At 40.8% G+C, this 25285-nt stretch overlaps 1 protein-coding gene across 1 annotated transcript; it reads left to right on the top strand.

Annotated features, from left to right (window-relative positions):
* The first annotated feature begins 10319 nt into the window (after positions 1-10319).
* SNX20 (sorting nexin 20) lies at positions 10320-19114 on the top strand. The gene is made up of 4 exons (XM_075715292.1): positions 10320-10477; positions 13172-13346; positions 15013-15164; positions 17774-19114. Exons 2-4 carry the CDS (start codon positions 13184-13186, stop codon positions 18440-18442), a joined length of 984 nt encoding a protein of 327 aa, XP_075571407.1. The 5' UTR covers positions 10320-10477; positions 13172-13183; the 3' UTR covers positions 18443-19114.
* Positions 19115-25285: the final 6171 nt, after the last annotated feature.

The following is a 25285-nucleotide window of genomic DNA, read 5'->3' on the forward strand; positions in this document are numbered from 1 at the left end:
CTCTTGTCCTATTGCTAACTACTTGGGAGAAGAGACCAACACCCACCTCTCTACAACCTCCTTTCAGGGAGTTGTAGAGAGCGATAAGGTCTCCCCTCAGCCTCCTCTTCTCCAGGCTGAACAACCCCAGTTCCCTCAGCCGCTCCTCATAAGGCCTGTGCTCCAGACCCTTCACCAGCTTTGCTGCCCTTCTCTGAACACGCTCCAGCACCTCAATGTCTTTCTTGTACTGAGGGGCCCAAAACTGGACACAGTATTCCAGGTGCAGCCTCACCAGCGCCAAGTACAGGGCGACAATCACCTCCCTGCTCCTGCTGGCCACACTATTCCTGATACAAGCCAGGATGCTGTTGGCCTTCGTGGCCACCTGGGCACACTGCTGGCTCATGTTCAGCCAGCTGTCGACCAACACCCCCAGGTCCTTTTCAGCCAGGCAGCTTTCCAGCCTCTCTACCCCAAGCCTGTAGTGTTGCATGGGGTTGTTGTGCCCGAAGTGCAGGACCCGGCACTTGGCCTTGTTGAATCTCATACAGTTGGCCTCAGCCCATCGATCCAGTCTGTCCAGATCCCTCTGCAGGGCCATCCTACCCTCGAGCAGATCAACACTCCCACCCAGTTTGGTGTCATCTGCAAACTTACTGAGGGCGCACTCAATCCCCTCATCCAGATCGTTGATAAAGATATTAAACAAGACTGGCCCCAAAACTGAGCCCTGGGGAACACAGCTCGTGACCGTCCACCAACTGGATTTAACTCCATTCACCACAACTCTCTGGGCTCGGCCTCCCAGCCAGTTTTTTACCCAGCAAAGAGTACGCCCGTCCAAGCCATGAGCCACCAGCTTATTTAGGAGAATGCTGTGGGAGACGGTGTCAAAGGCTTTACTGAAGTTCAAGCAGATGACATCCACAGCCTTTCCTTCATTCACTAGGCGGGTGGATGAACTCTCCTACTTTTGTTTGATCCCAGCTTCCAAAGCTATCAGAAAGCAATGGAATCCAGTACTACTGTAATTATTTTCATCATCTGTTTTTAAACAAAAAGAGTATTTAACAAAATTCTTTCCCCCAAAGAAAAGTAATAACAACCACAGAGGACCTGCAATTTATGCAAAGTAGCATCTTTCATTCACTAGGAACTCACACATTTCTGTGCTGACTTGCTGAGCCTCCTACTGAGGCTCTTGTACCATACAGCCATTCAAACTGAACAGAGCATCCTCATCTTCACAGATGTTACACATGGGTGTTAATGTCATCATCACACTTTGACACTGCTGCTGCAGCAGCTCACAGGAATTATGCAGTTTAAAGTGTTTCCATCTACAAAGTAATTATCATCTGAGGGACAGATTCTGGACAGCTTCAGACGTCACTGAGATGAAGTCTAGTAGACTGTTAATCTGTTTTCAAGTTAAAAAGTATTTTTCTTCATTTTCATTTGACACATGTAAATGGGCTTTAATGTTGATGATAAACAAAAAAGTCTGATTAGCAGTATCGGATTGAAATAGTAATTTTTTATACAGGAATTGATGAAGAACACAACAGGATCTTCCACCCAAAGGAAACACGATTAAACAACCATTAGTTTTTATAAGTCTACTCAGATATTAAAACAGAGTTCTATCCAAGTTCTGTCTAGTTCCCTCCCCTTACTTTTTCCAGACACTGGGGAAAAAAATAGATACCGTCTGGTTCTTCATAGTTCCATTTTATGTTCTCAACTTTCAAAGGCTGATGCACTTACTTAACTTTCCTTTTTGCGAGCCATTCCACAAAGTTAATCAACCCCCAATACACTGCAAACAAGTATCTCTGACATTACAGGAATCATGACCTTTCTTATTTCACTTTTAGAAATAATTAATTTTAATACATATATATGAAAACAATATATTAACAGAAATCTGTTCAAGATCTTAAAGAAGGTAATTTTTAATTTTTATTAAAAATATTATCATATCTATTTTTAATAAGTATACCCTGCTTGCAGGTCCATTATGCAATATTACATAATCTTCACATTTAGTAGTAAAGAATTCAGTTAAAACATGTTAACAGCTGCATTTAGATTATATGATAACTTTACATGGTGCATGGTCAGTCTTTCAAAGTTCTAGTCATCTGCAGAGATGTTATTAAGCCATTGAATACAGTACCAAAAGGTTTTCCATTATGAAAAAGTTCATTATCACTATATAAAATGCCTTCCTTTAAACACTTATCTACCACCACTGTCCACTACCAAAGAAAATATACAGCTCTAAAAACCAAATCCCCTTCTTTTAGAATAATAAAAATTATAAATTAGTATTTTAACAGCACGGAAAAGCTTGCTAAAAAGGATGTTAAGTTCCAGCCATATATCAGAAATACATGTACGTAAACCACTGATTTTAAGACTTTTTTTTTACAACCATTTAGAGCCATTTTCCACGGAATTTATTATTCTGTGAGTAAAGTATACTTGCTGAACAAACAGCACACACATATAGGACTAAGACCAGAAGAAACTATTAGACCTCAGTATGAATTAACTTGGGAACCAAACAAATTATGCTTAGCAATGAGTCATCACTACACTGCACAACATACCAGCAACTGTAAAACTTTGTGCAGACCACAGAGCGCTTCACCATCACCATGGATATTTAAGTGTCAGAGCCTGTTCAATTGTGTTCTTCTGCTCTACCTACTACCTGAATTATTTTCATGCTCAACGGATGTGGGGAAGCAACAGGCAAAACACAGTTATGACTCCAACACTACATACTTCGGGGAAAAAAAAGTATTAAAAAAAAAAAAAGCCAGAGGTAGGCCATATTAAGCTACCTAACTTCAAAGCTTCCCTAACTTCCTTTTTTTTTTTCCCCTGTCTTGAGTCACTGTTGTCACTAGAGACATCTCATCATAAAAACAGTTTACTCTGAAATATGAGAACTTTGTTTCTACCCTGCAGTAGCCTTAGATGAACTATGTAGAGATGTTTGAATCTGCTATCAGGTTTCACCACGAACACACAAGTCTGTAGGTCTGATTCGGAGTACAAAATGAAGAGGCTAAAATAAATTGTACAGTCTCTTACAGAACCTTCACTTTAAATACCAAGTTTTAAACAGCTGAGATGCAAAGTTATGTTCTTCAACAATCCAAAAACCATTTCCAAGGGAAGGTTAAAACTAGGAGCAAGTAAATTTGGTTGCAGCTCAACATACACAGAATTACATGACTGCAATACAAGAATAGAAATTGTTTCTTCAAAATAGCGGTTGAAATATTGTCTGATACAATTAAGTTCATACTGGCAACATGATTTCTAAAAGAAAACGCAGCTGAAAAACTCCACTAAATTTTGTTAGGTGTTATAAATTTGATACAAATAGTCTACTTTAGAGGAAGAACAAAAATCATTAGAAACTATCAGAATACTCTGGCATTACTAGATTGGGCAAGCATGCACCAATACACTGTTCTGCAGACAACCCTTCTGTCAATATGACATGCAAGTTCTCTCAATGAAATGAAATGCATATGTTCAGATTTTGAAATGAAAACCAAATCATATTTAACTTTGTTCAGTAACGGAGTGTTTAACAGAGAAACCGAGTATCTGTTTATTGCCTAGCAAGGTAAGATGCGACACATAATGTACTTGCAAGTCACAGGGCTCGATGCAAGGCTAAGTTTTTGAGAACAACTATTCTCCCCCCCTCCCCCAATTCTGCGAATTTCCCCTCCTCGCTGGGCGGTTATGAGCAGGACAGGGAAGGAAAGCCCCGAAACTCCTTTTAAGTCGGAGCAACGGGCTGCCGAGGGCTTAACACTGAGCTATCGGAAACGCAGAGCAGGGCCCAAGCTGGGCGCCCCCGCACAGCCCTGACGGGAGCTACCACCACCCCCGAGCCAGCCCGGCCCGGCCCGGCCCCGCCACTGGGCCTCGCCCCGCCGCCGCTCAGCCACCGCGCCGCGGCCCCACCGCCGCAGGGGCGGCCTGGCCCGCAGCGACCGACGCGCCTCCAGCGCGGGGCCGGCGGCCATGGAAACGGCCGGGGAGAGCGGCTTGGGGCGGTGGGGCTGGGCCGCGCCCGCAGCCGCCTCACCTCCACCTGACGGCGCCGAGCAGCGTCCCGCGGCAGCGCCCAGCCCCCGCGGCCCCTCACCCCTCGCTCGCTCACCTCTTCATCCCCAGCCCCGGGCCTCGGCGCCCCGCCCGCCCGCGGGGCCTTCCCGGCGCCGGCTCACAGCCCCGCGGCGCCCGGCGCAGCGACCCAGCCCGCTCCCCGCTCCCCCATCGTCGTCACAGCAGCCCAACGCTCTGGCCGGCGAAACGCTCCCTGCTGACCCAGCAGACCCGCCCCCTCATCCCCCGGCCTCTCTCACACCCAATCCCAGCGCGCCGGCGCCACCGCTTCGTAGCGCTATTGGCGAAGAGCGCCGCCAGGTGACGAGATGATTCGGGGGTTTCCACTCCATCAAGATTGTATGAGCCGCAGAGGAGGGGGCGGGGAGGTCAGAAAGAGGCGGTTGGCGGAACGCTCCCCCTGGAGGGCGCTGATTGGCAGTCCAGAGCGCGAAGGCGGGACGTCGGAAGCTACGGCGGGGCTGATTTGATGGGGCGCGCGCGCGCGCCCCCATTGGCGGCGGAGGCAGCGCCAGCGGGCCCGAGCGGCGGCCAGAGGCTGGGCGGGAGCGGCCGCAGGTGCGGGCGCTGCGCCCCGGACACCGCGTCCCGCAGGGCCCGCGGCTGCCGGGGGCTTGGCTGCCCGAGGGCCGGGCCGGTTCTCTCCAGCAGCCTCTGGAAAGGGCGCACGCCTGCGCCCAGCTCCGTGGCCTGAGCGGGCGTCTCTCGCCCCGGCGGGCGGCGGGTCCCGCCTGTTGGCCCGCGGCGAAGCGCGGCCTCGGGCCCGCCTGCCGGGGCGGGGCGCTCGGTGGCGGTTCAGCGCTCGGGCCGGCTGAGCCGAGGCCGTGGCTCGCTCCGGCTCCGCGGCGCGGCTGGCAGGCGTCAGGCGGCGAGTGCCGGCCTCCCCGGCTGCCGTGTGGTGCTGCCTTCGCCCGGCAAGCCGGCGGCCCTGCGACCGCAACACGTGGGGACGGAAAAAAACGAGACTTCTCAGGACCTTACAGCAGCCCAGCCTGCAATCAAACCCCCCTCCGAGTTAAAAACTGCTAAGTGAATTTAATTGGCCTTTCGTGGTTGGCAGGAGTGACTTTTGCAGTGCCTTTGCGCAACGTGCTGTCTCCCCAGTGTACGGCGCTTTCAACGCTTGGTGACCTCGGGGGCCGTAATTTCAAGTATCCCTCGTGAAGCACGCGGGTGTAGGGTTACCTAGGGGCTGTTCAGGAATGTCAGACTTGATCTGGCTTCAATAGCCAGTTCTGAAGTACTTTTACTCTCAAGAAATGTAAGTAATGCCACTGAATATTCGATTTAATAAAAGCCAAATGTTGCTCCTCTTTAACTGACCTACTTTTGAATGCGACTGTCATCTGAACGCTGTTCTATTTTATCCAGTTAGCATCAGTGGGGTTTATATATAGTGAGCTCTGCTTAAATAATGAATGAGAGAATGAACTCCGGAATAGAAAAGGGTTGCTCAACAGGATGGTTATGTTTAAAGGCTCTATTCACATGTTCAGCATTTCCAGGAGACAACATTTATTTTTAGAGTTTTTTTTAGTCACATCCTATTCTAAACTGGTGCTTTAAATTTTGGTTTAAAAGCACTTCTGAAATGTTGTACTGCTAGAAATGGACTTTGAAAAAAATAGGATATGACCACGTACCTAAGGTGGTTACAATAATGTTGACATACAAATAAACGCTTTCCTAGTTTCTTAGCATCTTTAACGTTCCTTTAATACACGTTTTTATGTAATTTAGTGACATGTGCAGTTCAACATTAGCTAAGGTAAAGGCTGTTCCAGTTAATCCTGTTCCCTGTAGATCTCCATGAACCTAGAGAGACAGTTGGTAAGCGGATCCAATGTAGCCCCGGATCAGGGCTGGAGTACCCACTTCTGAGCTCCGAAGCGATGTCGGTCACTGCCATGGCATTTGGGAAGGCATGACCCAGGCTCTTGTTAGTGTGGCTTTGTGCAAGATGGAAAGGACACAGTCAGAGTGTCAGAAACCAGCAGGTGTTTATTAGAAACTCCTGAGGAAATGATGAGATTCCATCTACTATGGAATGAATGCTCACACTAATCATTTTGTTTAGTCGCTTAAGAGCAAAATTACATTTTAAAGTCATATTTAATTTTTAAAGAATAAATAGTAGTGAAAAGATACTAATATTTATGCATTACATTTCTTCATTTTGCAGAAGGGCACACGGTAAACCCAAGTTATGCTCTGCTAATCCTCAAGGTGGCTATCTATACACAGCAGCTGCAGTTTCCTCCATTTGTAGAGCTGCCTTTTATGCTACTACAAAATGCATTAGCATGTCTGCTATAAATCCTGTTATCCCAAATTTCATTATGTTTACATTTTGGTATAAATAAATTACACATGGAATGTGACTGTAAGTATTAGCCTAAATACACCATAATTATATGAGAGAAGAAAAGGGGACAGACACATTGTAAGAATAAAATACCAAAATACTAGATAGGAATGACTACATGTGGTATACCTAGTAACTCAAAAATAAATATTTAAAAATATTTCTCTAGTTCATGTAATTATGTACTTAACCCTCTATGATTTCAGCAGGAAAAATGGCAAACATAGACCATTTAGAAAGTCTGTCATTCTACAGACAGAATAGTGCTTGTGAAATTGAACTCAAGTTAATATCCTATTGACCCACTGGGCTTGCATTACAGCTCTGTGTCACTGACAGACCACAGATGAAAGGCAGGCCAAGACTGTTGTTTACTCTAAAGCTCCTTCATACTCCTTTAGAAGTATAAAGGAGTTGTAAAGTGATAACAGGACTTTGGCAGTGTAAAATGGGCCTGTTACATTTCTTTCATGTTGAAAACCCTGTCAGTAACACCAGCACGAGGTATTTGCATCAAATGGCAAAGTATTTCTTTAAACCACACTCTTGTTAAAAGAGATGTTTTGTAATAATGAAGTATGGTAAACAAATTCCACTTTCAAATGACACAACACTATACAATTAAACATTATATAATTAGCATAGAACAGAATTTTGTGCTGTGGCAGGATAGGAGTATGGTATTTATTTATCACAGCATCACCCCAGAAGTGCAGAATATTCATGCAGAACAGCTGAATTTTTCTGCTACTTCAGACATGGAAATGGTAGGTATTTATCCAGCTGCATTAAAAAAAAGAGAGGAAAGGTTCTTGTAGAAGCATCAAAGACAACATTACAGCACTTTTTAAATATTAGTTATGTGATAAAAGGATACTTGGATAAATATCTTGGGTATTTCTGCCTCCTCTTGTTTTTTCTCATTATCTACAGTTCTAATGAATGATTTGGTAAAATAAATAAGGTTTAGTTACATAGTTTGGGGCCTGAGAAGGAAAAGCAGCGCAGACTATGAAGTCGCCTGAAGCTGTATTTCTTAGGACAGAAGCTGAAGAGTATTTTGTAATAGGGATATTACAGCCACATTCTTTAACAAGAATAAGACCTTGCTGCGCCTATAATAAAATGCCAATAAAATCTGGCAGTAAACTGCAGTTTGTATATAACATTGGTTTATCTCGCAATTTTTCAAGCTGATACCAGCTTTGTATTCTATGGTTAAATACTGTGTCTCTCTGGGTTTATGTATTCTATCTGATTGGGAAAATGTAAACTGCCCAAATCAGGGTGTAAGTCAAGGCAGGATGTTTTACACTATTGCAGCAGTCCCTTCTGGTTCTTTAACTATCAAAAGGACAAACATGGTCTTTCAATACAGGCATCCTTAACATGGCATTGCAAGGCGAGCTCATTGGGAGGCTGGTTACCAAATTTTAGAAATAAACTTTCAGCTTAATCTTCCTAAAATGAGTCCTTTCATCTTAAATTGGTATGGAGGACCTAACTCCTATGACAACCACTTTTATGTACTGCACTGTTATGATTTTAACCTTGTCTCACTCCTGTGTTATGGCACAGCACTCTTTTTCCATATCCCTTGGTAGATGCATTTTAACACTGTGCTCTTTATGTATGCCAGACAAAGTCAGTGCTTTCACAGAACACAAACTCTGAGTGAGCCAGTGCATGAAGATCCGCTTTCCATCACTGACTACGACAGAACATGCTTTTACCGCAGTTTTATGAATAGTCAGATAAATTGGTGGTGTAAGTGCACTTGCTGCACTTGCCCATCTCTCAGAATGGTATGCTGCCATTGTGAAAATTCCCCTTTTCCACTGCTTAACCCTTTACACAGTATTTGACTGTTGGAAGTAGAACTGAGACTATAAAAAGAAAGATACTAGTTATGCATTCTGCTAGCAAACATCGCTGTATACTGTAGACTATTTTTTGAATGTGCTAATCGAGTAGACATTTAGGAAAGTAAGATGCTGCCAGACTAACAACACTGGGTCCCGGGGAAGGGCCAGGGGCTGTCTGGACCAAAGCCAACCTCATGGGAGCAGGATGAGGAGGAGCAGCCTGCTAAACCACTGTGGGTGTCACGGCACCTGGACACAAGGAACCCGCTCAGGAACCGGCTGTGACCATAACAGCTGGCTCTAGTGAGGCAGGCAGAATTCTTGCAGAACACCCTTGATTTGTAAATTATTTCATATCAGTCAGCCATGCTCATAATAACAGGTTTCAGGTTTTTTTCATCATCCAGGTTAATTTGACTAGGACTTACTTATTCTGAAATAATTGAAAGTAGAGGTCATACTTAATATACTGAAAAATATACTTTCCTCTTTTCTTTTAGATTTATCAAGAGCAGGACAATAGCACTAAGCATCACAAAATAATACATTGCTTTTTGGCAACACATAAATTAACAGATTCAGAATTCAAAGCTTAGATACATCTGTGAACTGTCAGCGTGAGTGAAATGCACTGAAATCCCCCTTGGTTTTTGCTCACAATTGTAACCAAACCCATAAATCTAACTTTAAAGGAATGAGACTTGAGCCAGAAACCCATGCCTTGTCTACACTTAAAAGGGTTGGCTGGTATAGCTACACCTTAGAGCTGTATTGGCAAGCACAGATTTCTTTTCTGGTGTAACTTAAATCATTTTCCGCATGGAACATGCTAAACTGGCTAAAGACTCTGCCAATATAACGGCATCTACACTAGGGCTTTTGCCAGTATGGCTGTAGCTGCATGGGAGTGATTTTTCATCATTCTGACAGCTATTTTGGCAAAACTTCTACATTTAGACTGAGTCCAAGTTAAAGTTGGCATTGTTTTGTGTTGCAAATAAAGCAGAAGAGAAGCATCGCCAGTTTATGGCCCTGGTTTTACATTATTTTAAATTGTTTGTTCTAAAGGAATGTGTGGGGCAGGATCCATGTGGTCCTTTGGATGTTTGCCTCCCACATTTGTGCTGCATTAAAATCGCTTGGTTTTTCTGTGAGTGAGCTTTGGCAATGGGGAAACTTACATTACTAAAAAAAGATAGCATCCATATTATTTACCCAGAAATAGCTATCCTGATGCTTTAAAGCAAACTTCCAAAGTGAAGTGAACTGCAAAAGGAAGCATCTGGGCCACAGGACATGTGGATTAATGCATCATTCTTACTCACTTTGTCCTCAGTTCAACAAAGAATTTAAGCACAGGATTAATTTTAGGCACACACACATAAGCCCGTTCCAAGTTTAGTAGTCATGTCAGATATGATAATGCTCCTTTTTGAACTTTAATTAAGCAGATACTTGAAATGCATCATATGTTTAAGCGCTGCGCGGAGTCAGGATTTCTGTCACAAGTGCAAGTTTACATAGAGTGAGGCTATTTATTGTGGTATCATCTGCATTTTCTTTTCTGAACTGGATGTTAAGTCTGTATTTTAAAGATGTCCCAAGGGGCATATTTTTCCACATAAGTACATTTACATACTTGGCTCTTTGTCCCTAATCTCTCTTTTGCTACGTGTGTCTTTCTGGTTTCAGAAATCCATGCAGAGTTTTCATTGATTTTGTAATTGTATTTACTCTTGAACTCTTTCCTCTGCCAGGCTTCGTGTTGGTGTAATCCTGACGGTGGGGTTTGCAAAGCTGCCCTTGCCGCTGGAGCCGCGCTGCGGCCAACAGGCCGTGCCTCGCCTGCAGACAGCACAAGGGCTGTTCGAGGCAGATAGGAAATTTCATGCGTAACCAGTCAGCGCTGAACCCGTCAGCCAATTGGGCGAGGAAGTCTGATTTAATCAAGGCTTCTTCCTTCCTTTTTATAAAACGCAGAATGTGCCTGTTAGAAGAAAACACAGACGCGTTTCTCTGCGTTTTGAAAATGCGCAGCAGGCTTTTCATGCCTTCGTGCAGACTACACGTGCACCACGACTAAAAGCTCTTCAGCAGTTTCCAGGTGAGCATTCTGTGCACTTCGGTTTCTCGTGTTACAACTCAGTGAAGCAGTTGGAGTGGCATTCACCCTGGAACAAAACAGGATGAGTCTCTGTTCGAAGTAAAATTGTGTCATTCAGTACAGGTTTTTAGTATTGCTTTGGATTTTATTCATATGTAAAAATCAATAGTAGCTTAGTTAAAAGAGCTTACAATGATTTTTAGCTGTGAAAATGAAACTGTTTATATGAAGTACAGACAGTTTTCAAGGCAGATCTATTCAAGGCAGAAGGCGTATATCATAACATTCACTTCTGCATTCTTCTGTTTACAAGTGTGTTGTGTTTCTCTGGTAAACCCTGTTTTAAAGTGGTATTTTTATATATATACACACATATATACACATCTTTTATGTATATAAAGTTATACATATATATAAAGGTATATATCTTGAATATAAATACAATTTTGCTTATAAGGTTATACCAACTCACAACCAACAAAAAAGTTGTCATTTAAATTTGTTCGGCCATTTTCAGATTTCTCATTTAGTCTAATACATTTGAGATGATCTTTACATTAAAAACAAATATTTGCAAGTTTATGCTCTTGGGATAAACTGTCATGATTTTTGAAGGACTGAGCAGTTAGACAATAACTAGGTGCCTACTCTCCATGCTCAAAAAGCAGATGTTAAGGAGGACTGGAAAAACAGTGAGAACTTTCACCTCCTAGTCTGAAGTCCAAAAATAAGGGCTTTCATGATGCTTTTGTTAAGGAGGATGACAACGTGTATGTACTTGCTTATCCAAGCCAGGCTGTCGTGGTTTAATCCTGGTTGGCAACTAACCACCACACAGCCTCTCGCTCACCCTCCCCCTGCCGTGGGATGGGGGAGAGAATCAGGGGAAAAAAAGTAAAACCCATGGGTTGAGATAAAGGCAGTTTAATAGGACAGCAGAGGAAAATAAAATAAAATAAAATAAAATAAAATAAAATAAAATAAAATAAAATAAAATAAAATAAAATAAAAATAATAAATAGAGTATGCAAAACAAGTGATGCACAATGCAGTTGCTCATCACCTGCTGACTGATGCCCAGCCAGGCCCTGAGCAGTGATCGCTGCCCCCCCCCCCCCCCCACTCCGCCCCCCCCCCCCCAGTTTCTATACTGAGCATGACGTCATATGGTATGGAATAGCCCTTTGGTCAGTTTGGGTCAGCTGTCCTGGCTGTGCCCCCTCCCAGCTTCTTGTGCACCTGGCAGAGCATGGGGAGCTGAAAAGTCCTTGACTAGCATAAGCAGTACTTAGCAACAATTAAACCATCAGTGTGTTATTGACATTATTCTCATCCTAAATCCAAAACACAGCACTATGCCTGCTACTAGGAAGCAAATTAACTCTATCCCAGCCAAAACCAGGACACAGGCAAAGGAAGGGTTTCTGTCAGAGGAAAGTGGTTGGCACTTCTATTATTTCCAGTGGGGAAAGTAATTGCTTTTCATTTCATAGCCTCACAGTTTGCCAGAAATCAATAGGTCTGCTGCGGGAGTTTACTCACCTCTGTATAACATTGCATAACTGTGTGCTAGGCAAGTGGAGGCAAAAGGGTATGTAGTAACATCCCTGTTCTAAACACTCTCATTACTTAATAACTACTGCTTGGGCATTATTTTTGCATTTGTAGCAGGGAAACTTGGGGTTTTTTAAAAGTAGCTTTTTATGTTACTTGATTTTCACCTGTTGGGTGAATTGTGAGCAACACTTCACTCATGCTAACTAACAGAACACAGCACCCTGGCAAAGCTGTTAGGATGCTCTTAGAACTTTTTCAACTGCTAGTATAACACAATGATGTAGCAGATAGTTTTTTTTAAAAAAAAATATCCTGGGGAGACATTTATGCAGCAGAATGGCCAATCTGGTCTATGGAGTAGGAGTATATTGTGTTAGGCATTTTATCAGTATGTGGTAAAATAGTTGTCCTAGCAGAACAGGCATACAGATCTACTACAAGTACAGTATATATGTTAAAAGGACAAGTAAAGGCAGAATACTTCTGTATAATAATTAGAAAACTCAGTTCGGCTTCTACCTGGTCATTGTCAGATTCAGTTATTTTGTTCTCACAGTACAGAGACAAGTCTCTGGAGGGGACTTGAAACTGTGAAATATGTCAAAAGTATTATACTATTTTAGATATTGCCCTATTTTGCCCTACAGGTTGTGATTAAGAACAGATGGCAAGTTTTGGAGTCCTGAGAATGGTAAATTCTAGCATTGTAAGAGAGCCAGGCTGCTAGTTATACTAATTATCTCCAAGATTTCAGTTCATCTGAACTTATACTTGAAAGCTTGAGGGCAAAATACAAAAAGAAAAAATCTGCCCCTACTGAGGTTTATGACAAAATTCTTATAGATAAGAATGGAGTTCCCCACCTAATCTTATTCAACATAAATTCTTATGATTTTCACGTTTGATTTTAATCTGCCAAAAAGGTATCCAAACACTTTCAGTGGTGATGGTAATAGGAATGGTTCTCCACTGATAGCTATGTAGATATTTCTATTTATTACTTTAGTTTTTATGAAACTACAGTTGCCCTCATGCAAGTTCACAGAGAACAATGAGTAAGTCAATAAAACAGATAACCAGACTGGATCCTCTAAAGGCATGCTACTAAGAAATGTTATATCTTTTGTAATTTTTCAGTGATAGCTGGCAATGGACCAAGACTCACACTGCATAGCAGAAAGGGAGCTGTTGGAAGCTGTAAGCGGGATTACATTTTCTACCACAAGTCCAACTGATGAAGAACAAAATCAACCCAAAGGTGAAATTTCACATCACGTGAGAAAAGAAAACCCAGAAAAAGATGACCTGCAAGGTTGATACTATCCTTTTATTTTATTTTTCATGTAGCTATTGATGCCATTAATCTTTTCTATAAAAAACTTGGCTTTATTTATTGTAGCAGTAGTCCAGATTTACACTGCTATACTCCACTGAAGATAAGCCTTGATTAAACCCATAGTAACAATGTAGCAATAGTGAAACAGATGCACCTCCTGGTGTGTATATACACACGCAAGAGTTTTCCTTTTAAATCCCTTGTGCCTAAAATGTATTCCAGATTTAATTTACATACCAGGGACCAAAACAGTGATCATCAGATGGCCTGTCTCGGGAGTGCACTTTCTGTACATCACAAAATCTGAACTTCTTGGCAGTATTAGCAACAACACCAAGAACTGGATTGAAGCTAATCTCAAGCAGTAGTCTCTCACATGCCTTATGAAGAGGCAGCATTGAACTTTTACTATGCCTAAGATTGCTGTCATCTGTTATTAAATTAAATGTTATATATAATCCAAAATATATATAATTTCATCAAGATTTTCAGCTTGCAAAGACATCATAAACACCACCTCTCTTAGGAAATATATGCTTTGTAGAGATTGAGCCAAACCCCAAAGGCCTTGATAATTGAAACTGTATGGCCAAATGATTAAGAACATGTAAAAGTGGGGCCACTGAAAGAGTACTATGGTGCCTTTGCAGTTTTATTTCTGCATCATGCTGTTATCTTCCCATTCATTTGTGGTCATTCACCTCCACTGTCAGAATGTTAGATACATTGCAGACTGACTTAAGCTGACTGAATTAAGCTGACTGCATTGACAGAGACATTATTGATAGGAAGTTGGGACTGGTGTGCCCACTGAAATACAAATATTCCGTTTCTTTTATCCACTTTGCTAGCCTGCATGCCACCTGATGAAAACTATTGTCAGTAGATTTCAAAGACAGAGAAATCACCCTTTTGAAAAGCTACATCAAATTCCCCTGTAAGCAAACTCTTCAACCAGCTGTCCTACATTTTTATATATGCACATGTATATATGTTTGTGTGTGTGTGTGACTGTGGGGGGAGAGATATATAAAAATATTTGTAGCTGAACTGTGGCATTGGTTCAGCTACAGAAGAAAAAGAGGATGTGAGAATTCCTCCTTCGGCTGAACTGGTTATCCGAGTTTCTCCTTTAAGGTTAGGGTATTCATGTTCTCTTAGCTTTCACCTATTACTGCACAAACCCAATATTTGAATAGGGTCAGTATTTGAATATATGTCTCAATTTGCAGCTGCATTGTCCTATCTCCTCCTTTTAGCAACAAAGAAGCCTGGAGAAACATCTGATTCAGAAGACTGAGTCAGCGTTTCTTAGAGGTCTTTCTGGGATGGTGAAGCGTACCCCCTGCTCAGACTGTGCCTGAGGTTACAACCTAGACATACAATACTTCTTGTCAGTTTTTTTCTATAACATCGTATTCTGCAGCCAGTTTGGTGTCTTCCAAAATTTCAGACCACAATAGCTTTCCTCAAAGAATCTGGACCTGTCTTTATTAGTGGTGAAATCACTTATTTTATCAGTCTTTAGGTCTTGCTGTTACAGCAACAGAAATTCTAGGCTCTCCTTTCACAATAAATGCATAGGAGTTTTCTTTCCAAATGCAAAGGTTCTAATCTGAAATACTAAATACATTGTTTTTAGATTCCAGTGCATCCCTAAGTCCTAACTCTTCGATGACCACTAAGGAGCTTCAGGAGTATTGGAGGAATGAAAAACGCCAGTGCAGACAAGTCAAACTCCTTTTTGAAATCCCATCAACCAGAATTGTAGAGCACAACTTATCTAAATATGTGGTAAGCTAAGAAACGAATGCGTAAGAAGATAATTAATATTTATTCACTCTACAGGGGTCTGCACAGCACACAGCATGCCTCACTACATGAAAGCCTTACTGAGGGCCACGTTTTGCAAGCCATGATCATACCAAGTAGAACCTGTTCTCACATGGGCAGAGCTAGTGGAATCTGCCCCCCAAAAAACCCTCTGACAATCAGTTCACAAAATCTGCAGCAGTGGAAAAGTGATATTAAGTAAAAAGTAAAAAATAAAGTAAAAAATAAAAAGTAAATTAGTAGCTTGAGTATCCTTAACACCCAGACGCCTGTCAACATTAAGGAAATTCACACAAATATAAAAATATCAATATAGTTACATTTTCGCTGAGCTAGCCTGCTGTAGCAGCTGCATTGCATTTGTGTAACTTCCATATCAGAGATTTATGTTAGCACAACTGCAGAATTCTTTGATGTTGACAGTCTAAGACATACTCCAGCTAGATCGCTTGGGATCATTCCCCTTTCCTACCTAAAGCTCCATTAGACGGCATATTTCTGTCATATTTTAAGGTGAAACATGAGGATGAGGGACAGGAACAACATAACAGGCCGGATTTCTGTATCTTTACTCACAGCACTGAGACTTGGTTTTTATTTCTGATTCTGCTCCTGGCCTTCAGGAGGACTGATCTAGAGCAAGTCTTTTTCAGTACTCCTGTGAAATTCAGATAGGGATGTTTTCCTTGTTTGCAACAGCCTCTGAGATCTGTAGATAAAAAATACTAAGAATCATACTAGTGTTTCTGATACTGGGTGATGCAGCTCAGTAGAATTTGAAGCAGGTAAATATTCTGGAGACTGTCCTAAGATCTTGTTGCATACTATATACACCTACTTAGATGCTGCCATTCTTGCATACACTCAATAGTATCCAGCTTGTTAAGTAGTTAAAAATTATTTTAGTGTAAATGTATGAGAACAAGAGTATCATTCAGTGTACATGCAAATAGTTAAACTTAGTCATAAGTTACACACCTAGGCAAAAAGATTTACATTACAACAAAATTTAGCCAATTTGAATGATAGTCTAATTAAATGGTATTTCTTCCCTTTTTCATGCACACTCCACAAATGAAAAAGCATGTACTTGTAAATTATTCACTTAGCTGCCCTTTATAAAATGATAGCTTAAAAAATTGCTCTTATGATTGTTTTGGATATGCATCAGGCATATATACACTTTTCAGCAGGGAGCGGGACAAAGTATAGGAAAATGTCACAGTGCTTACAAATGAAAACGGATCAGAGAAGTCAGCTCAAATTTAGAAACCTTTCAAGGATCGCCTGTAAAGATCATTTATGAAGATTAAAAGAGAGAATTTCTCTTTAAGGAAAAACAAGGAAGATAATCAGACAGACACTAGTGCTAGTACTGGTTTGCACCCTTCAACAGCAGCCAGGAAAACAACTGGCATGAGTAGAACTGTTCCAGTTCCTGTATAATTCAGTGGGAACAGGGTGAAGTTGAATGTGAACATGGTCATCGTCCAAAAGCCAGCAAGGTCAACAGTCTGTCTCCTTAGCTGGTGTACAGTGACGCAGTTAAGCTGGCCTCAGTGGAGCTCCACTGGTTTACGCACATGACAGATTTGGCCCTTCCTCAACATCATTATGCTTGGATTGGGACTAGAAGAGAATCTATTTGTACAACACATAACACACAATTTTATTTTGCAGCTATTTTTCTAATACCATATTTATTATAGTCATTTTGAGGCTAGTGAAGAGCTGAGGAAGACATACTCTTGAGTGCTGTTAATGTGGGACAGTGTTGCTGTTAGCTGTTAGTGAAGGATTTTGGATAGCAAACAGATTTTTATAGAAATGTCACCTTTTTTTTTTTTTGCATTATTTATATGCCAAGTAAGTTTGAATAACAGGACAATGATTTAGAGGGGAAAAAAGGCTTTGGAGTTGCTCCATCTTACTTTTGCACACACCAAATATTACTGCCAAATACTCCCTCTTCTTTCACAGCATTAATAACATCCCCAAATCCCTAGAAATGTCTGATACAAACAACATTTCTGAGTATTACAACCAATGTAAAATAGATTACATTCAACATTAAGTCTGGGAAATCAATTCAGTTCACTGAAGATGATTGATTGCAGCAGCCATGGCTGTTATAAACAAAGTACAGCTACAGAAATGCTTTGTAAGTGATTTTGCATGCTTCAGTCTGCTGCTAGTTCACCATTCCCAGCACCTTGCAGGATGGGATCTGCTAGTGTATTGTTTATCTACAACTTATTTACATGCTAAGGCTAAGTCTGGTGACAAAAGTCCAAAACGGCAGGAGGTGGGAATTATTAATTTGATGGCTGCAGATTTCAAAGATCAGGCCTACACTGAGCATGCACCATAATCTCAGGCTACAACTAATTTAACAGAACTGCTGTAAGCCATATGAGTAGACAAGAGTACACACATAAAAATGTGCAGGAAGCTTTCAGCTGGTGGACTATACAAGCACAATGTCGTTTCAAAGCAATAACAGACAAAATCTGACTGCACTGGGGCTAGAATGCTCCTTCTCATGCTATTTTCTGTTTTATTCTGTTTAGATGTATCAAATCATCATTTTGCAAACAGGGAGTTTTGACAGCAACAAGTCTATAATTGAACGGCGTTACTCAGATTTTGAGAAACTGCACAGAAATCTGCTGGTGGAGTTTAGTGAAGAAATGGAAGATGTGACCTTTCCCAAAAAAACTCTAACAGGTAACTTCACAGAAGAAATAATCAACGAAAGAAAATTAGCCTTCAAAGACTACCTGAGACTTCTATATTCCATGAAATATATCCGAAGATCAAAAAAATTTATTGACTTTTTAACAAGGCCAGAGCTTCAAGAAGCATATGGTTGCCTGCGGGGTGGCCAGTACACCAAAGCTTTGGAAATCCTTTTACAAGTCATTGGTCTGCAGGAAAGGCTGACGAGAGGCAACCCTGTCTCAATTGTCCCTACTCTCTGTGCTATCGTGGTGTGCCACAAGGACCTGGAAAACCCAGCAAGTGCCTTTGAATATGGAGAAAAAGCTCTGTCGCGCCTTCATGTGCATACCAGCCACAGGTATTATATTCCATTGTTAGAAACAATGATCACTTTGGCATATGAACTTGGCAAGGATTTTCTGTCTTTGCAAGAAAAACTGGAAGAATGGAAAGCAAAAAAAGATCCCGTACGGGTTTTTACCCTGAAAGAACTTGCAGTTCGGGAGTATGTACAATGAACAAATGAAATAATTTCATTAAAGAACAAAGCTGTCAGGTCCTTTACCCAAACACAAACTCTTGAAAGAGTAAGAACTCAAAATTACCTGTTTGGCTAACATAACTTTATATTAATAGAAAAAAATTAAATATCTTCCATGTTCCAAAGGGACATTAACATTTATGTTGGAAAGCATTATATTTACTCTACAGATATGAGGAGCACCCAAGCTTATTAAGGTTTTTGGAGAGAAATTCCCAACAATAAATCATTTATGATTTGCTTATTTTGAACATAGCCTATTTCATGTGAAAAGTCACTATATGAAAATACAATGAATAAAGCATTTAAGAATCTGCAGAATCAGAGGCATTGCTTGCTTATGTGGAAACTACTTCCTTTCAAGAAGAGAAATACCAATCTAAAGGATGCATCTTCAGACACTGAATGTAGTTTTTTACTCCTCTGGCTGAAGCCTGGTCAAACAACACTTGCCATTTCTGAGAATGATGGGATTGGTCCTGTTCTGACTGAAGTCAACTGCTGTGGGTGGGAGGACCTGGGGGGAAGGTTTACCATCAGCTTTGGTAGGAGCAAAAAATACAAGTGATGATCATTCCATATGTTTCATTTCCTTTTTGTAACTGATACAGTTTTATGACTTGCATTGAAGGCACATTCTTGTTTGGGGTGATCTTTAAGTACAGCTCTGACCAGGGTAGAAAATTCATACCACATGCGCTATATACATAATGGAAAGTAACCACAGAAGGGTGCTGTTGAGGGGAACATCTGGCTAATGTAATGCTAGCATTTAATTCTGATTATCAAGCTGTGAGACACATGGTTAACAGACAGTCTGTGTTAAGCATGTGCTTCCCTGTTGCCTTTCAGAGGTTTATGCAAATTGGGCATTGCCTTAGTTTTACAGCCTGGCACACCATGCAGATATCGTCTTGGTGGCACTGCAATATTACAGCTAATTCTTTCAGGGATCCAACCCACATACACAAATACTAAGCTTGTCTTGGCCCTAACGCTCCTGTGAAAGCTTCCTAAGAGCTGAAAAAGTATCTATTTACCTGCTTCTGTAATTTCCCTCAACTCTATTATCTCTCCCATACACTTATTTTGATAATCCGGTAAATTAATTCTCATAAATATTGTAATTAGCAGGTCATGCTAGCATGGGTCATTATTCTCTGCTGAACATAGTCGGCTGAGTACTTTCAGGCCTGTACTCCAGGTACAGATACTCCATGCACCACAATAGGAATAACTGTATTAACTTACCTCCCAGACACATAAAAGAATCAGCTAACTGAAAGTGCACTGAACCTGAAAAACATTGCTGTGCATTGTTACAAGACGGATGGCTTGGAAAAAGTACAGAATAATAGGAGTGTCTAGGGCAGAAAGTTAATATTTTAAGGAGCTATTAATAGCTAGGCATTAAACTTAAAATATGTGGATTATTTGTTATTTGACAATTATTATTTTTTCTAGGTATACCAGAAGTAAGAGAATTAAGAGTAATTAAGAGACTTAAAGACTAATCTTCCCACAATATAGCATGTTGCAGGACAGTTAAAATGGATCAAAGGTAACACCTTCAAGGATCATGTCTGAATCAGTAACAAAGTGGTGAAGAAGAAAGCATTGTCTGGGGTCTGCATCACACTCAGACGACTTGGAGTTAAGGCAGAAAGGAAGTGTGGCCATCACACTGCTCTATCTCCACAGCAGTTTGTGATGAAACACCAGAAGAATAGGGAAAAAGAATTTCCCCCCTTTTGCTCACTCCCCTCATTGTGTGAAGCATCCCAGGCATAACTGCCCTGGATTCTCCTCAGGTTTCTACGGGAATGTCTGTGAGTAGCTAATTGTGTCCACAGACCCTCACCCTACAGCTGACTGCAAGAGTAGAGGGTCCATAAGCACATGCTGTCTAGCAAGGACAAGTACCAGGAAAGCGGTACATCAAAGAGATCGTACTTAACCTTTACTTGTGGTAATGCTGTAACTTCCCATCTCTGAAGGATTAACTGGTCCAAAGCTAACCAATTTTTGTTGGCATGCAGTGCACTTTAGGAATATGAGGAGGTGCAATTTGGCTAAGAGAAAAATTCACATAATTCAAAAGGCACTAAAATAAACAGTGCCACCACCACCACACCACACCACCCCCTGTTTTGTTGGTATAAGCCAAATTTCATCTGAGAATGCTTTTCCATATAATGTGCTAGCAGAGTTTTGTCAGCAAAATGGTCCTAGAATAGGTCACTTTGTCCATATCCACCAGAAGGCAGAGGTCAGTCTTCTCATATTATGGGGGAAAATGAACTAAATAAATGCAGGAATGGTGTAAAGAAGGAGCAATGTGTCTGTTGGATAGTTCCCCCACACTGAGCTTCTTTAATGGAGAGCCTTTTCAGCGGGGCATCTGTGGCAACCAGTCAGCCACAACATCTTCAGAGCTACCCAAGAAGAACGTATCATCTGCCTCACTCAAAGGGCTGATTTCAGTTTCTGCTGCATTGATATTTCCAGTCAAGCCACTTCATGGCAGAGCCTACAGCATATGTTATCAGAGGGTCAAGCATAGTGTTCATAAAATCAGTTTGTGATTTCATTACTATTAGAATACAGCAAAATTAAAATCTCCCCCAACAATTCAACCTCCCCCCAGCACATCATGTATGTATTCCCTTCCTACAAATGCAGAGCCTGTGGCCTTCAGATTTATTAATCTCTTCAGAGATGACATTGAAAATCCTTGGAAAGAGAAAGCTAGTACAGAGGTGGCAATGAATGGGGACCCACAGGGCCTGGATTTCATCTGGAGCTCTGCCACAGACTTGGTCTGAACTTTGCACAAGTAGCTTAACCTCTGTGCCCCTATTTCCTCACTTGTTACTTCCCCAATAAAGTTTCCTCATTTAGGTTTTCAGAACTCACTGAACAGAAAAGCTGTGAAACTTGACCAAGTAAGTTAACTCCCAACATTTAACTTAGAAATGTGCATTGGGATGGAGGCAATTTTAATTTATACAAGCCTATTTCATTTCTTGAAGGTATCTTGAAATGGAAGAGAACTTGGAGGCAGTAAGTTGCCAAACCTGTGTGCTTATTGTTGATTGTACATAGTTTCTTACTAATGCAGTCTTATTTTAGAATCAGGCATTTTGTTCCTCATGCACTAGAAAAGTTACAAAATTATCTATTTATTGCACTGGACTGTAGTGAGACCATGTTGGCTCATCAGATCTATAGGCAATTGGCTGGTTCTCATTTCTTAGCCGTGTACTCTCAGAGACTGCTTGGACCTGCCAAAAAAGAATTCTGCTTTCATTTACTCACATTTCAAAAATCAACTTCTGCGTGTTCTTTTTCACTTGATTTTTACAGCATTTTTACAGATTTTACAGATTTTTGAGCAGTTACATGTTACTAAACTAAAAGGTAATGGCATTCCTGCTCCCATACTGACCCTACTATCTTCCACTTGGAATGACAGCCTGCAAGGACTGGTTTCCCTCTGCCTGTACATGTGACTTTATCTTCCACAGTTAAAAACATGGTAGCCAGGTAGGGCAGATTTCCTGCAGGGAGTGAGAGAAGAAATGCGCATTCCAGTCTCTTTCCCCATTAACATTGCCTGCTGCAGGGATACAGTAGTGGCTGCAGAGCCCCCATTCATTAATTGAATCTGTCCTGGCTTTTTCATAAGATATATAAAAATTAAACGGGTGCTCTCCACCTGCCACCGTATCTTGTTTTTCCTCTGAATAATTTTTTAAGAATGGCTCAGAAAGGAAATAGCTCACATTTTCATCCACATCTACCTGTCTTGCTTATCTATTGCGCTTCCTTAGCTCTTGTTAAGAAGCCATTGGAGAAACGATGACTAAAATCCTTGTGCACTCTCCATGGGGTTTGCATGCTGTCCCCAGAGTACACATCCTACCTCTCTGGGTGCCAGGCCAGCAAAAATGAATAGCACTGCATCAGTGAAGCTGTTTTGGAAGAAGAAAACTCTGGCACTACCACATATGCAAGAATGGAACATAAATCAAGCAAGCAGGCGGTTCCTGCTTCCAGCCAGCCATTTTACTTGACTCTTCATTGCTGTACAATATTTGGGTGATAAAAGCCTGTTTTGTAAATAAATCCATTTCATCCATTTTCTGTGTCCCAAAACAATGTGTGTTTTTTACAAAAAAATTATTTAGATTAATAAAATAAATGGAAATGAGCAGTTGCTGGCATTTGTCCTGTTTGCATTAACATTCATCAGCCATTCTCCACACCTGGAAGGTAGCTGGAGTCACCAGGCAGAATGTCTGGAAACCGAAGCTCTGCTCTTGGCAATGTCACAAGCCTGCTGAGTGACCTTGATCAAGTCTAATCAAATCTCAGATTTCTTTTGAATACCAATATTGCTTTGCCATCTTCTATAAAACTGTGTTTTACTTACATTTTATCAGTACATTCCAATGTATCATTTTCTGCCATTTAACAGCTGGGGGAACTGTGGTCCAAATAAGAGAAGTGATTTTTCCCAAAGTCTGGAGACCACACTAACTGTCTGGAGAAATAGTTAAGCACAACTGGCATCACAGCTTTGCAAAACAGAGACATGTCACGGTTGCATGTTCTTAAGTTCATCCTCCATGGACAGCAGCAACATAGCTTAATTTTTGCCTGATATCATACACCTGAGACAATTGCATGTGATGTCTATGGAAGAGTAAGCCTGACTAATTAATATATTTGAAGAACCAATAAGTGGTTGAATAGGGAAAGTATTTTAAGCGCTACTTTATAAAAACAACAAAGCAGAAAGTCTTGCGTAAGAGATTTTTAGAATATACAAAAAAACTCCAGGCTTCAATATAATTTTCCACAAGAAGGAACAGAAAAATATTTTCAAGTACATTTTTCCAGTTTTAAAGCATTTCTTAGAACCCCAGTATTTCTTTCCACTGTTCTTGTAGTCTAAACAAGAAGAATCACACAACCACTGTGGAGTACCATATATGCTAGTAATCTGTTGTTATCCACTTTTCTCAATGACAGCACACAATGCATCAGAGCTGAATTTTCAGTATGATCTTACTCTTCACATTGTCATTGGCACCTCTGAAGTATACCTACAACAGATAACAATCCAAGTATAAATTCACTTTTAAATTTTTTCCTGAAAAAAGGGTCAAAAAAAGAAAATATTGTCCAACCAAGTTCTGCCTAGCATGTCTAACAAACAACAAGCTGCATACATACAAGCTAGAAGAAAATCTAAATAAAATCTGGGCAGATCATCTCCGAAAGTCCATGGAGAGTTGTATTACGATCTATTGAGCTTTGCCCCATTTCCATATCAATTATTATATCATTTGGGGCATTAAGTAGATAATACTGTTTACACAACTTTCTAAAATAACTAAAGAAGCCCATGAGGATGCCTAGTTACTTATGAAACATATGCAGACAAGATGCTCTCTGTGCAATGCAGCATCTTGTTTACAGGGAATCCTGTGATCTTTATCACATACTTGTTATTAACTCCTGTTATGTGCTGCATCACTGGAGGATAGTATTTGCTTTCCTGAATCTTAATAAGGCTAAATACATTTATTGAATTCAACAGATTTGTACAAGCAGCATGGGAGTCAAGTTCAGGACACAAGATGAAATCTAGGTTTTGTGGCTCAGACAGCAGCTGAGCAAATCAAATCAAGAATGTTTATTTTCTGATTAGATCAAAGGCAGGAGCAAGATGTGTTGAAAAACTAAACACAGTTGTGATGGTGTAAAATACTGAATTGTCAGTTCCCATCTGGATGAGGTAAGAACCCCAAAGAACCAACCTATTTACATTAAGATCACATTACAACATATGTTCATCACACTTTGTGAGTATATATTTGCTCTATATACAGATACACAAGACACTAATTTTCATGTCAGACCAGTGAGAGTTGAGAGTAACTACACTGAAATAAATTAAGTTATAATGTAATTGAGAGCAGAATAAGGTCTACTGTCTATATAAACATATGCACAATCTCTATACACGATGGATGGGTGGATGGAAAGATGGATTGGTGAGTGGGTAGAGCAAATAAATTTGAATGTTTTGATGCTCAATAAATGTTTGCCAAGTGTTTTAAGAAATTCAGATCAAAGCTACTTTTACAAGTACCACACGGTCATATATACATACATAGTTTCAAACATACGACCTTCTTTTGTTAGAAATAGGAATATATCTGTAAGTCTGTGATTATTCAGGCAAGAAAAATACTGAAGAGAAATACTGGATGGACTTTCATATACTAATCCCTCTAAACTAGTGTAATTTAAATATTGTTTCATTCCAGACAGCGCTAGAGTAGACTCTGTGGTAATCGAAAGGAATTTTACTTAAAATACAGAATTTAAATCCTAATGTTTTTCTTCGTTGTTAGCATTTTGAAATGATTTACCTCCACCCTAACAACTGGCTGCAGTGCCACTAGATGGAGCTGCAGCATTTGCAGGAGCTCAGGACCCCCGCAAGTTGAAGTGAATGGAAAATAAACTTTTTTTTTTTAACAAAAAGACATTTACTGACTTGACTTTTTTTTAAAAAAAATCTACTCTAAAGTCTAACATTTAAATTTTAATATGATTAAACTAAATATATATATATCAATTCCATTGTGAGTTCAGACTCTAGTGCCTAGCTTTCTAGCTGTCCTTCAGGACAATTTAATGTACCCCTTTATCAGCCAGCTCTATGAGCTGGCTAGAAAGCTGAAAGAGAAAATGTTCTCGCAGGCTTTTAGACCTGGTGAGTTCAAAGCCAGAGTCACTGCAG

This window comes from Pelecanus crispus, chromosome 8 (assembly GCF_030463565.1).
Source record: "Pelecanus crispus isolate bPelCri1 chromosome 8, bPelCri1.pri, whole genome shotgun sequence".
Taxonomy (NCBI): domain Eukaryota; kingdom Metazoa; phylum Chordata; class Aves; order Pelecaniformes; family Pelecanidae; genus Pelecanus; species Pelecanus crispus.